The sequence below is a fragment of the Scyliorhinus torazame genome, chromosome 5 (genome assembly GCF_047496885.1).
Source record: "Scyliorhinus torazame isolate Kashiwa2021f chromosome 5, sScyTor2.1, whole genome shotgun sequence".
In the NCBI taxonomy this organism is placed as follows: Eukaryota; Metazoa; Chordata; class Chondrichthyes; order Carcharhiniformes; family Scyliorhinidae; genus Scyliorhinus; species Scyliorhinus torazame.
Genome location: NC_092711.1, coordinates 93,627,931 through 93,642,809, shown reverse-complemented (window position 1 = coordinate 93,642,809; position 14,879 = coordinate 93,627,931). Strand labels below are relative to the sequence as shown.

The following is a 14,879-nucleotide window of genomic DNA, read 5'->3' as shown; positions in this document are numbered from 1 at the left end:
ATCCCCTCCATTGGGTCCGATACATACAGAAGCAGAGCGTCTGCATAGAGCGCGACTCTGTGCTCCCCCCCCCCCCCCCCCCCACTCCCCGGACCAGCCCCTTCCAGCCCCTTGAGGCTCTCAGAGCAATCGCCAGTGGCTTTATAGCCAGCGCAAACAACAGTGGGGAAAGGGGACATCTCTGTCTCGCCCCTCTGTGCAGTCTAAAATAGTCCGATGTTGTCCTATTCATCGGCCCACTTGCCACAAGAGCCTGATACAGCAACCTGACCCAGTCAATCAAACCCCGCCCAAATCCGAACCGTCCCAGTACCCCCCACAGATAATCCCATTCTACCCAATCAAAGGCCTTTTCTGCATCCATTGCGATCACTACCTCCAACTCCCTACCTTCCGGGGGAATCATGATCACGTTTAACAACCTTCTTACATTGGCCACCAACTGCCTACCCTTAACAAACCTCGTCTGGTCCTCCCCAATAACGTCAGGAACTCAATCCTCAATCCTGGATGACAAAATTTTGGCCAGCAATTTGGCATCTACATTCAACAAGGAGATCGGCCAAGAGGATCCACACAGCTCCGGGTTCTTGACCCGCTTAAGGATCAGCGAAATCGTGGCCTGTGACAACGTCGGGGGCAGCACCCCTCTTTCCTTTGTCTCATTGAACATGCTCAACAGCACCGGCCCCAATATCCCAGAGAATCTTTTATAAACCTCCACTGGGTACCCGTCCGGCCCCAGGGCTTTACCCGACCGCAGGGCCTTCAGGCCCTCCGCTATCTCTTCCAACCCAATTGGGGCCCCCAGCCTTTCTACCAGCTCCCCGTCCACCTTTGGGAAATTCAGTCCCTCCAAGAAGTGCCTCATCCCCTCCGTCCCAGCTGGGGGGTTCCGATCTATACAGCCTACTGTAGAAATCCCTGATCGCCTTATTCACCCCTGCTGAATCTCCAACCAGGTTCCCATCTCCGTCATTTACTTTCCCTATCTCCCTGGCTGCCTCCCTCTTTCTAAGCTGCTGTGCACGCATTCTGCTGGCCTTCTCTCCATACCCACAGATCGCCCCCCTCCCCTTTCTCAGCTGCTCCATCGCCCTCCCTGTGGTTAACAAGCCGAACTCCGATGTAGCCTCCGCCATTCCCTTAAAAGCCCTGCCTCTGGGGTCTCCACATACCTCCTATCAATTTGTAGTATCTCCTTTACCAGTCGGCCCATCTCTGCCCTGTCCACCTTCTCCCTCTGGGCCCGTAAGGAGATCAGCTCCCCTCTGACCACTGCCTTCATTGCTTCCTAGACCATTGCTGCTTAAATTTCCCCCATGTCATTGACCTGCAGGTAATTCTGAATACATTTCCTCAGCCGCTCGCATACCCCTTCGTCGGCCAAAAGTCCCACATCCAACCTCCAGTGCGGGCGCTGGTTACTGTCTTTACTAACCTGCAGGTCAACCCAGTGTGGAGCATGGCCTGAGATTGTGATCACCGAGTACCCTGTGTCCACCACCCCTGTCAATAAGGCCCTACTCACCTACTCAAAAACAAAGAAATCAATCCGGGAGTACACTCTGTGCACGTGTGAGTAGAAGGAGAACTCCTTCACCCTCGGCTGCCCAAATCTCCATGGATCCCCCCCCCCCCCCCATCTGCTCCATGAACCCTTTTAGTTCCTTTGCCATTGCTGGCACCCTGCCCGTTTTCAAGCTTGACCGGTCCAAGCCAGGGTCAATAACTGTGTTGAAGTCTCCTCCCATGACCAACTTTGCGAGTCCAGGTCCGGTATCTTCCTCAGCGGCCTCTTTATAAACTTCACATCATCCCAATTTGGCACGTACATATTTACTAATACCACCTGCACCCCCTCCAGTTTCCCACGGACCATAATGTACCGACCTCCCACATCTGAGACTATTCTACCCGCCTCAAACACCAACCGCTTATTGATCAGGATCACGACCCCTCCAGTCTCTGAGTCTAGTCCCGAGTGAAAGACCTGACTGACCCAGCCTTTCCTCAATCTAATCTGATCAGTTACTCTAAGGTGCATCTCCTGCAACATTACCACATCCACCTTCAGTCCCCTAAGATGCGCGACACACATGCCCTCTTGACCGGCCCATTTAACCCTCGAACATTCCAGGTGATCAACCTAGTTGGGGGGCTCATTGCCTCCCCCTTTCACCGATCAGCCATCCCCTTTTTTGGGCCCACCTGCAGCCCATGCTCTGCACCTCCACCAGCCCGCCCCCAGACAGCCTCCACCCCCAACCTCCTCTCTGTCCCTTAGCCCAAATCCCTCCTTCGTCAGCAGAACATTCACCCCCTCCCTCCCCCTAGTAACCACACTCTGTAACCCAATCCCTTTAATAAACCGAACATATGCACACCCACCACTGCGCTTTCGTGAGCAAGCCTGCCCAGCTCGCTTGCTGGCCCCATCCCTGGCGCTGGATAGTCTCCCACCTAGAGTTCCCTCCCCACCCTCCCCTTGCTCATACAAACAAACTCCAACGTCATACAATCCCCACACAATTGCCCGACAGAAAACACCAAAATCTAAACAAGCATACCTCCATCCCCAACAGTGCAAATTAAAATCTTAACTCACTCAGCTCTACCGCTGGTCCCAAATCAATGCAAAATGCATTACAAACAGCTTCCAGAAAACGAGAAACAAGAAACTTTTTTTTAAAAGAAGAACAGAAAAACTGAAAAAAACATGAACATTGCAGCAAAGTTCAAAAGTTCTCGGTCCACCACCAGTCCTTTCCTTTTCGCGAAGTCCAGCGCGTCCTCAGGCAACTCAAAATAAAAGTGCTGCTCCTCGTGACCCGAAGTCGGGCCGGATACAACAGTTTGAATTTCACCTTTTTCTTAAAAAGGATCGACCTGATCTGGTTGAAGCCTGCTCCTCTCCTGGCCACTTCCACACTCAGGTCCTGATAGATCCGCAGGATACTGTTGTCCCGCTTACAGCTCTGTGTCTGCTTGGCTCACTGTAGAATGCGCTCCTTATCCAAGCACCTGTGGTATCTCACCACCATTGCCCTCTGGGGGTCTCCCATTCATGACTTCCTCGCGAGCGCTCTGTGAGCCCTGTCCACCTGAAAATGAAAATGAAAATTGCTTATTGTCACAAGTAGGCTTCAAATGAAGTTACTGTGAAAATCCCCTCGTCGCCACATTCCGGCGCCTGTTCGGGGAGGCTGGTATGGGAATTGAACCATGCTGCTGGCCTGCCTTGGTCTGCTGTAAAAGCCAGCGATTTAGCCCAGTGTGCTAATCCTCCAAGAGTCGGGGGAATGTCCCATCCCCCAGCAGCTTCTCAAACATGTCCGCGATGTATGCCCCAGCGTCCGCTCCTTCAGACCCCAAGCCTTCTCTGTCTTTCTGTTTCTGCCTTGACGAGCACGTCTAGTCCTTCTCTCCATGCACCAATGTGGGAATTCAGTACACAATTGCTTCTGTCATCAGTTTTACAATTCAAGTCCGGTAGAAAATTGGGGGTAAAGGTCCAAAATGCTGACTCGAGTGGGAGCCAGCAAATGTGTGACTTATTCCTTGATAGCCGCCACCAGAAGTCCTCTTCTTCCCGCTGTTACCAGACTCCTAAACAACCCTCTTATGGACTGACCTCATTGACACTACACCTCCGTATGCTTCACCCGATGCCGCTGCTTACATAGTTACATTGTGTACCTTGTGTTGCCCTATTATGTATTTTCTTTTATTCCCATTTCTTTTCATGTACTTAATGATCTGTTGAGCTGCTCGCAGAGAAATACTTTTCATTGTATCTCGGTACACATGACAATAAACAAATCCAATCCAATCCAATCCAATGATCAGTTGAATCCTCGTCCACACACAGAACACGTGTACAGTCTTTCATTGCTGTCAATGGTGTGATGTTCTTTCAGGCTGTGAAACTGGTTAAATCTCCTTCCACAGTTAGTTCACTGGAACTTTCTCGCTCGGGCATGTGCTGTGTGTGTGTCGGTGCTTTTCCAGTCACACTGATATTTGAAATCTTTGCCCACAGACAGAACAAACACATTGAAAGTTTGTGCTTTTTAGGTCGTAATGAATTGAGTGACACCTTCAGATCTCAATATGATGATTGGTTCAAGTTGCCCAGCTTCAATGGGCACTAGGACCCGGCTGGGAACAGAAACCTTCAGGGCCCGCCCAGGGCCTTCGGGGTCCTGTTGCGTCAACAAGACGCCAGCGCATGCGCTCTGTTTCCCCAAGATGGCGGCTGTGAACCAGGGCCTGGTCCCGGGAGAGAGAGCTGACCGGCGGTGATGTGACCTGAGGTTCACCACACCTCAGGCAAGGGGCCAGGTTGGGAAGGCGGTGCCTTCAGGAATAACTGGGAAGGTGATGTTTGGTCAGTTGCTGCAGTCTGTGTGGTGAAGGTGCTGTCACAGTGGTGTGAGGTCAGGAAGTACAGGATTATCACCCAGCAATGATCAATTAAGGGGAATGTAAATCCAGCTCAGGCTGCTTTCAGATTGGAAAGGGAGCTAAGGTGTGTCCTTAGAGCTGGTGAATGTTGGGGCTTTGGCACTTTCTCTATAGACTGAGGGCTGAGCGGTAACAGGCCTGGGTTACCGGCCGCCATCTTTACAATGGACAAGGTGCCGCAGGGCGCATGCGCTGCGAGCCAGATGCCAACTCTCCCGGATTCACTGACTGGAGTCTCCAAAATTTTATTTTTTTGATTTTTTTTTCATAAATTTAGAGTATCCAATTCATTTTTTCCAATTAAGGGGCAATTTTGTCTGGCCAATCCACCTACCCTGCACATCTTTGGGTTGTGGGGGCAAAACCCACATAAACACGGGGAGAATGTGCAAACTCCACAAGGACAGTGACCTAGAGCAGGGATCGAACCGAGGGTCCTCAGCGCCGTGAGCCATCAGGGATAGCCCACTGTGCTGCCCCCAAATTTTATTTTGATCATTTGTGGAAGTCACTGGCTGGGTCAACATTTATTGCCCATCCCTAATTTCCCTCAAACCGAGTGGCTTGCTCGGCCATCTCGGAGGGCATTTAAACAGTCAACCACATTGCTGTGGTTTGGAATCGTGTTGGCCAGACCAGGTAAGGATAGATTATTTCCTTCACTGAAGGACATGAGTGAACAGATGTGTCTTTACAACAATTGACAATGGTTTCATGGTCATCAGTAGACTTGCAATGAATTCAAATTTTACCTTCTGTCTCGGTGAGATTCATACTTAGGAAATCATTAGGACAGTGGAAAATATTTTTGGATCTTTGGAAAATGATTAGGATAGTAAAAAATATTTTTTTGAACATTTCTCTTAAGCGGATATAAATGATTGAAAATGGGATAAAGGTTGATTGGCTGACAGCCAAACACTGTCCTGTGAGGTAATTAGTCCTTTTGCTTCCCAATTGGCCGAGGAAGGCAGTGTGTCACAAGGATGGATGCGTTGACCGATTAATGGCTGGAGGATGGGGGCAGGTCATGTGATCAAACCTCCAGAAATACATTTAATCAAAGTTGGCGAGGAGAGAATGTTGTGAATTTCTATCCTAAACTGACAGTGAGGTTTCTGTAAATTTACAGGATACTGGAATTGGAGGTTTAACAGACGGGAAACGCAAACCAAACGTCACATTGCAATCTGACAGAGTCACTCGGTTCATCAGAACCTGCATATCAGCAGCATCTGGGTGTGGAAGGTAAAAGGTTTGTCTGTTCTGTCTGTGAGGGAAGATTTCAGGTCTCACTGTGATTAGAAAAGCCCCGAGATTCACAAACCTGGAGAACTGTGTTCAGTTCTGGACAACAAACCTGAGGAAGGTAGAATGGCCTCGGAGTGCAGCACAGATTTATCTGAACCCCCCTGGGTTAAATTACAAAACTAGATTGCACAAAAAAATCTGTAATTGTGGGACAGAGAAAAGCATTCGGTCCATGCCAGCTCTCTAATCGACATGGTAGCACCATTGCTTCACAGCGCCAGGGAACCCGGTTTCTTTCCCGGCTTGGGTCACTGAATGGGTGGAGTCTGCACGTTCTCCCCGTGTCTGCGTGGGTTTCCTCCGGGTGCTCCGGTTTCCTCCCACAAGTCCCGGAAGATGTGCTTGCTAGGTGAATTGGACATTCTGAATTCTCCCTCTGTCTACCCAAAAGGTGCCGGAATGTGGCGACATGGGGCTTTTCACAGGAACTTCATTGCAGTGTTAATGTAACAATAGAACATAGAACAGTACAGCACAGAACAGGCCTTTCAGCCCTCGATGTTGTGCCGAGCATTGTCCAAAACCAAGATCAAGCTATCCCACTCCCTGTCATTCTGGTGTGCTCCATGTGCCTATCCAATAACCGCTTGAAAGTTCCTAAAGTGTCCGACTCCACTATCACAGCAGGCAGTCCATTCCACCCCCGAACCACTCTGAGTAAAGAACCTACCTCGGAAATCCTCCTATATCTCCAACCCTGAATCTTATAGTTATACCCGTTGTAACAGCTACCTCCACCCGAGGAAATAGTCTCTGAACGTCCACTCTACCTGTCCCCCTGATCATCTTATAAACCTCCATTAAGTCACCTCTCAGCCTCCTCCACTCCAAAGAGAAAAGCCCTAGCTCCCTCAACCTTTCCTCATAAGACCTATTCTGCAAACCAGGCAGCATTCTGGTAAATCTCCTTTGCACCCCTTCCAATGCTTCCACATCCTTCCTATAATGAGGTGACCAGAACTGCACACAATACTCCAAATGTGGTCTCACACAATCATGTATAGTTGTAGCATAACCCCGCGGCTCTTAAACTCAAGCCCCCTTTAATAAACGTTAACACACTATAAGCCTTCTTTACTGCTCTATCCATTTGAGTGGCAACGTTCAGAGATCTGTGGACATGAACCCCAAGATCTCTCTGTTCCTCCACATTCCTCAGAACCCTGCCATTGACCCTGTAATCCGCATTCAAATTTTTTCTACCAAAATGAATCACCTCGCACTTATCAGGGTTAAACTCCATCTGCCATTTTTCGGCCCAGCTCTGCATCCTATTAATGTCTCTTTGCAGCCGACAACAGCCCTCCACCTCATCCACTACTCCACCAATCTTGGTGTCATCAGCAAATTTACTGACCCACCCTTCAGCCCCCTCCTCCAAGTCATTGATAAAAATCACAAATAGCAGAGGACCCAGCACTGATCCCTGTGGTACACCGCTGGTAACTGGTCTCCAGTCTGAAAATTTTCCATCCACCACCACCCTCTGTCTTCTATGTGATAGCGAGTTACTTATCCAATTGGCCAAATTTCCCTCTATCCGACACCTCCTTACTTTCTTCATGAGCCGACCATGGGGAACCTTATCAACGCCTTACTAAAATCCATGTATACAACATCAACTGCTCTACCTTCATCTACACACTTCGTTACCTCCTCAAAGAATTCAATCAAATTTGTGAGGCAAGACCTACCCTTCATGAATCCGTGTTGACTATCCCGGATTAAGCTGCATCTTTCCAAATGGTTAAAAATCCTATCCTTCAGGACCTTTTCCATTATCTTACCGACCACCGAAGTAAGACTAACTGGCCTACAATTACCAGGGTCATTCCTATTCCCTTTCTTGAACAGAGGACCAACATTCAACACTCTCTGGCACCATCCCCGTGGACAGTGAGGACCCAAAGGTCAAAGCCAAAGGCTCTGCAATCTCATCCCTTGCCTCCCAAAGAATCCTTGGATATATCCCATCTGGACCAGGGGACTTGTCGACCGTCAGGTTTTTCAAAATTGCAAATACATTCTTCCTCAGAACATCTACCTCCTCCAGCCTACCTGCCTGTATCACACACTCATCCCCAAAAACATGGTCCCTCTCCTTTGTGAACACTGAAGAAAAGTATTAATTCAACGCCCCTCCTATCTCTTCTGGCTCCATGCACAAGTTCCCACTACTGTCCTTGACAGGCCCTACCGTCACCCTGGTCATTCTTTTATTTCTCACATAAGAGTAAAATGCCTTGGGGTTTTCCTTGATCCAACCCGCCAAGGACTTCTCATGCCCCCTCCTAGCTCTCTTAAGCCCTTTTTTCAGCTCATTCCTTGCTATCTTATAACTCTCAAGCGACCCTACTAAACCTTGTTTTCTCATCCTGACATACTTCCTTTTTCCTCTTGACAAGACATTCAACCTCTTTTGTGAACCATGGTTCCCTCACACGGCCATTTTCACCCTGCCTGACAGGGACATGCCTATCAAGGACACGCAGTATTTGTTCCTTGAACAAGCTCCACTTTTCATTTGTGCCTTTCCCTGACAGTTTCTGTTCCCATCTTATGCTCCCTAATTCTTGCCTAATCGCATCATAATTACCTCTCCCCCAATTATAAACCTTGCCCTATCGTCCCTCTCCATTGCAATAATGAAAGACACCGAATTGTGGTCACTATCTCCAAAGTGCTCTCCCACAAACAAATCTAACACTTGGCCCTGTTCATTACCCAGTATCAAATCCAATGTGACCCCCCCTCTTGTCGGCCTATCCACACTGTACAAAAACTGCCCCATCCGAACTGTTCGACTTATAGAGGTTCCAATCAATATTTTGAAAGTTAAAGTCACCCATGACAACTACCCTGAGACCTCCACACCTATCCATAATCTGTTTTGCAATTTCTTCCTCCACATCTCTATTACTATTTGGGGGCCTATAGAAAACTCCCAACAATGTGACCGCTCCTTTCCTATTTCTAACTTCAACCCATATTACCTCAGTAGGCAGATCCCCTTCAAACTGCCTTTCTGCAGCCGTTAAACTATCCTTGATTAACAATGCTACTCCTCCACCTCTTTTATCACCTTCCCTACTCTTACTGAAACATCTATACCCCGGAACTTCCAACAACCATTCCTGTCCGTGTTCTAACCATGTCTCCGAAATGGCCACAACATCGTAGTCCCAAGTACCAACCTATGCTCCAAGTTCACCTACCTTATTCCAGATGCTCCTTGCATTGAAGCAGACACACCTCAACCCATCTTTCTGTCTGCTGGTACACTCCTGCGACCTTGATACCCTCCTCAGTACCTCACTACTCTCAACACTGGCTTCTGGACTACAGCTCGTTTTCCCAGCCCCCTGACAAATTAGTTTAAACCCCCCCCGAAGAGCCGTAGCAAATTTCCCTCCCAGGATATTGGTGCCCCTCTGGTTCAGGTGCAAACCGCCCTGTCTGTACAGGTCCCACCTTCCCCAGAATGTTTTCCAATTATCCACGTACCTAAAACCCTCCCTCTTACACCATCCCTGCAGCCACGTGTTTATCTGCACTCTCTCCCTGTTCCTCACCTCACGAGCACGTGGCACCGGCAACAAACCAGAGATGACAACATGGTTTGTCCTGGCTCTCAGCTTCCTCCCTAGCCCCCTTAGTTCCTGGTTTAAATCCCCGTCCCTTCTCTTACCTATGTCGTTGGTACTGATGTGTACCACGACTTGTGACTGCTCCCCCTCCCCTTTAAGGATTCTGAAAACACGGCCCGAGGCGTCATGGACCCTGGCACCCGGGAGACAACATACCATCCGTGAGTCTCTTTCGCTGCCACAGAACCGTCTATCTGTCCCTCTAACTATCGAGTCCCCAATAACTATTGCTCTCCTGCTCTCCCTCCTTCCCTTCTGAGCTACAGGGACGGACTCAGTGCTGGAGATCTGTTCACCGTGGCTTACCCCTGGTAGGTCGTCCCCCTCAACAGTATCCAAAAGGGTATACTTGTTACTGAGGGGAACGACCACAGAGGATCCCTGCACTGACTGCTTCCTCCCAGCCCCTCTCACCGTCACCGTCTTGATTCTTCGGAGTAACTACATTCCTGAAGCTACTTTCTATGACCACCTCTGCCTCCCGAATGATCCGAAGTTCATCCAGCTCCAGTTCCTTAACGCGGTTTCTGAGGAGCTGGAGATGGGTGCGCTTCCCACAGGTGAAATCAGCAGGGACACTGACGGCGTCCCTCACCTCAAACATTCATACCTGTGAGACTAATAAAGATTACTGTTATTATCTGGAACAATCCAGTCAGTCTCATTCTCCTGCTTTATCCCTGTATCCTAACAGCTTTATTTCTCTCAGGTTTCTATCCAATTTTTAAAAAAATCATTCATTGGTGTCTATTTCTAAACTCCGTCATAGGCAGCAAGGTTCAGGTAATTGCCACTGGCTGTGTAAAAACATTCTTCCTCATACCTCCTGGACCATTTACATGCATAGATACGGAGCAACGTAGAAAATAGGAGCAGGAGGAGACCATTTGGCCCTTTGAACCTGCTCCACCATCCATTACGATCAGAGCTGATTAAGCTCAATAGCCTAATCCCGCTTTCCCCCCATATCTTTTGATCCCTTTCACCCTCAGTGCTGTATCTAACTGCTTCTTGAAAACATGAAATGTTTTGGTCTCAATTCTTCCTGTGGTGATGAATTCCACAGGCTCACCACTCTCTGGTTGAAGACATTTCTCCTCACCTCTGTCCTAAATGGTCTGTCATAGAACATAGAACATAGAGTGCAGAAGGAGGCCATTCACCCATCGAGTCTGCACCGACCCACTTAAATCCTCACTTCCACCCAATCCCCGTAACCCAATAACCCCTCCTAACCTTTTTGGACACTAAGGACAATTTAGCGTGGCCAATCCACCTAACCTGCACATCTTTGGACTGTGGGAGGAAGGCGGAGCATCCGGAGGAAACCCACGCAGACACGGGGAGAACGTGCAGACTCCGCACAGACAGTAACTCAGCAGGGAATCGAACCTGGGACCCTGGCGCTGTGAAGCCACAGTGCTAGCCACTTGTGCTGCCCATGCTATCCCGTATCCTCAGATTGTGACCCCGGGTTCTGGACACACCCACCATCGGGAACATCCTTCCCGAATCTAATCTGTCTCGCCCTGTTAGAATGTTATAGGTTTTTTTTTAATATAAATTTAGAGTGCCCAATTCTTTTTTTTCCCAATTAAGGGGTAATTTTAGCATGGCCAATCTACCTACCCTGCACATCTTTGTGTTGTGGGGGTGGGACCCACACAGACACAGGGAGAATGCGCAAACTCTACACGGACAGTGACCCAGGGCCGGGATCGAACCTAGGTCCTTGGTGACGTGAGGCAACAGTGCTAACCACTGCGCCATCGTGCAGCCCACATTCTATAGGTTTCTATGTGATTCCTCCTCATTCTTCTGAACTCCAGCGAATACAATCCTAACTGATTCAATCTCTCATACATCAGTCCCACCATCCCAGGAATCAGCCTGGCAAAACTTTGCTGCTCTTTCTCTTTAGTGAGATCATCTTTCCTCAGATACGGAGACTAATACTGCACACAATATTCCAGGTGTGGCCTCACCAAGGCCCTGTATAATTGCAGCAAGACATCCCTGCTCCTCGACTCGAATCCTCTTGCTATGAAGGCCAAAAAACCACTTGCCTTCTTTACCGCATGCTGTACCTGCATGCTTCCACACAAACTAGGAGCAGGCCACTCGGCCCCTCGAGCCTGCTCCTTACACACAAACTAGGAGTCGGCCCCTCGAGCCTGCTCCTTACACACAAACTGGGAGTCGGCTCCTCGAGCCTGCTCCATCATACAATAATTTTAACCTCAACTCCATGTTCCTGCCGACCCCGATAACCTTTCACCCCCTTGCTTATCGAGAATCTATCCATCTCTGCCTTAAAAATATTCAAGGACTCGACTTCCACTGCGTTTTAAGGACGCAAGATCTAAGTCATAGAATCCCCACAGTGCAGAAGGAGCCCAAGTCAGCACCAACCCTCCGAAACCCCCAGCCTGCCCCATCCTCCCATCCCACCCAACGTGTACATCCTTGGAGATGAAGAGGCAATTTAGCACCTAACCTGCACATCTTTGGACTGTGGGAGGAAACCGGAGCACCCGGAAGAAACCCACACAGACACAGGGAGAACGTGCAAACTGCACAGTCATCCAGGGTCAGGCGTGAACCTGGGTCCCTGGTGCTGTAATGCAGCAGCGCTAACCACTGTGCCACCCCCTCTTTTACAACCCTCGAGCGAAAAAAAATCCTCATCCCCATCTGAAATGGGTGACCCCTCACTTTCCAACAGTGACCACCTTGTTCCAGATTCTCCCACAAGAGGAAACATCCTCTCCACATCCACCCTGTCAAGACCCCTCAGCATCTTATATCGTTCAATCCAGGTTTTACCCAAAACTTTGAATCTGTGTCCCGACTGCTTGTACGATCAGTGAATGGAAACAGTGTTTCTTTGTCCACCCGATGGAAATCTGGCATAATCTTGTGTCCCTGAATCAAATCTCCCCTCAACCTCCTTTGCTGGAACCATTCTGGTAAATCCCGTCTGCACCTTCTCCAAGAACCTTCACATCCTTCCTGAAGAGTGGTGACCAGAGCTTTATAAAGATTCATAGAATAGAATTAGAACCATAGAATTCCTGCAGTGCAGAAGGAGGCCATTCGGCCCATCAAGTGTGCACTGATTCACTGAAAGGGCACCCTGCCTAGGCCCACACCCCTACCCTGTCCCTGTAACCCCATAGCCCCACCAAACCTGCACATCCCTGGACACTAAGGGGCAATTTATCAAGGCCAATCCATCTAACTTGCTCCCCTATCAGCCTCCCCAAACAGGCGCCGGAATGTGGCGATTAGGGGCTTTGGGGCTGGTATAACACAGTGGGCTAAGACAGCTGGCTTGTAATGCAGAACAAGACCAGCAGCGCGGGTTCAAGTCCCGTACCGGCCTCCTCGAACAGGCGCCGGAATGTGGCGACTAGGGGCTTTTCACAGTAACTTCATTGAAACCTACTTGTGACAATAAGTGATTATTATTATCATTATTTTTTTGTCTGTTGGAGGAATCCTGAGCACCGGGTGGAAACGCACGCAAACACTGGGAGAAAGTGCAAACTCCACACAGACAATCATCAAGGCCAGAATTGAACCCGAGTCCTTGGCACTGTGAGGCAGCAGTGCCAATCACTGCCACCAGAAGCATAGTTTCTGTGTCAGTTATGAAGCTCAAGGTCGAATTTGCTTTGCCAACTACTCTCTTAATATGTCTTGTAGATATACAAAATCCCTCTTCACCTCTTCCTCTCTCCTCCCAAAGAGGCCAGTTTGTTTTTTACAACAATCCAGCAGTTTTCATGGTCCCTTTTCCCAGTGCCGGCCCCACAAATGACCAGATTCATTCAGCTCAATTTCACAACCTGCCTTTGTGTTTTTGTGGGTTCTCTCTCACTCCCTATTTTCTGTTTTCAATCAGTTTCACAGGGTGTTCGAAGGTGAGACTTCAAGATCCGGAAACACAAACCAAGCATCACATCAGGGTCTGACAGAGTCCTCAATTTATCATTGCTGAATATCATGAGATTTTGAACATGGAAGGAAAAAGCATTGTTCACAGTTGGGAGAAACCGTACTCGTGTTGTGTGTGTGGACGAGGATTCAGTCAATCATCAGGCCTCACGAGACACAAATGCAGTCACACTGAGGAGAAACCGTGGAAATGTGCGGACTGTGGGAAAGGATTCACTCATCCATCCAAGCTGGAAACTCATCGACGCAGTCACACTGGGGAGAGACCGTTCATCTGCTCCACGTGTGGGAAGGGATTCACTCAGCCATCCGCTCTGTCCACACACCAGCGACTTCACTCCAGGGAGAGACCATTCACCTGCTCCACATGTGGGAAAGGCTTTACTATTTCAGCCCACTTGCTGAGTCACCAGCTAGTTCACACTGATGAGAAACCGTTTCAATGTCCAGACTGCGGGAGGTGCTATAAAAGAACTGGGGATCTGATGTGCCATCAACGTGTTCACACTGACGAGAGACCATTCAGGTGCTCTCAGTGTGGGACTGGGTTCAGACGATCATCTAACCTCACTGTACATCAGCGAACTCACACAGTGGAGAGGCCATTCGTCTGCACCAAGTGTGGGAAGGGATTCACTCAGTCATCCGAACTTCTGAATCACCAGCGAATTCACACTGGGGAGAGACCATTTCATTGTCCAGACTGCGGGAATTGTTATAAACGTTCTGGGGAACTGATGCGCCATCAACGTGTTCACACTGACAAGAGACCGTTTAGGTGCTCTCATTGTGGGACTGGGTTCAGACAATCGTCTCACCTCACTGCACATCAGCGAATTCACACTGGGGAGAGGCCATTCGCCTGCTCCTGGTGTGGGAAGGGATTCACTCAGTCATCTGCCTTGCAGAAGCACCAGCGAGTTCACACTGGGGAGAGACCGTTCACCTGTTCCAAGTGTAGGAAGGGATTCGCCACTTCATCCCTCCTGCTGAAACACCAACGAGGCCACAAATAACGACAGTGATTGGATTTTGCTGTTCCTCACATTCAGGACTGAACCATGTTCATTTGGGTCTCTTTCTGCTGATAAACTCCAGCCCATTTACAGGGGTAATATTCTGGCTAAAAGTCAAATAAATTAGATTTGTGTGAAATATGCAGTGTGCTGAAACTTTTTAATTACTCTGACACAAGTTAGTTCCTTTTGAAGTAATCTCGCTCTCCCGTCTCTTCCATCCTCACCTCCAACAAGAAGTGTGAGGAGCTTCTTTGTGACTGAGATTGAGAAAATCCGATCAGCTGCCTCTGCTGCTTCCCTCCCTTCCACGAGCCCACCGGACCAAACTGTCTCTAAATGTCATCCTTTCCCGAGCCCTGAACCCACATCTTTCTCTCGTTTCTCTCCCATCTCCCCTCATGCCCTCTCAGGGCTCATCTTAAACATAGAACATAGGGTTTGCACTGAGTGCTGAATTTGGTGCATTTTGAGTGCT

The 14,879-nt window shown here is 49.0% G+C and overlaps 1 protein-coding gene across 8 annotated transcripts in view; it reads left to right on the top strand.

Moving 5' to 3' along the window:
- LOC140418994 (uncharacterized) overlaps window positions 1–14,540 on the top strand; it is a 578,165-nt gene extending 563,625 nt beyond the window's left edge. For 4 of the 8 annotated variants that reach the window (XM_072502708.1, XM_072502707.1, XM_072502706.1 and 1 more), the window contains exon 3: window positions 13,333–14,540. In XM_072502708.1, coding sequence (XP_072358809.1) covers window positions 13,448–14,401 — 954 coding nt within the window. In that variant the 5' untranslated portion in view covers window positions 13,333–13,447 and the 3' untranslated portion in view covers window positions 14,402–14,540. Of the gene's footprint in view, window positions 1–4,253; window positions 4,440–5,599; window positions 5,723–13,332 lie in introns of those variants that run through there. The other 4 variants (XM_072502703.1, XM_072502704.1, XM_072502701.1 and 1 more) reach the window with 4 other exon arrangements.
- The last annotated feature ends 339 nt before the right edge of the window (window positions 14,541–14,879 follow it).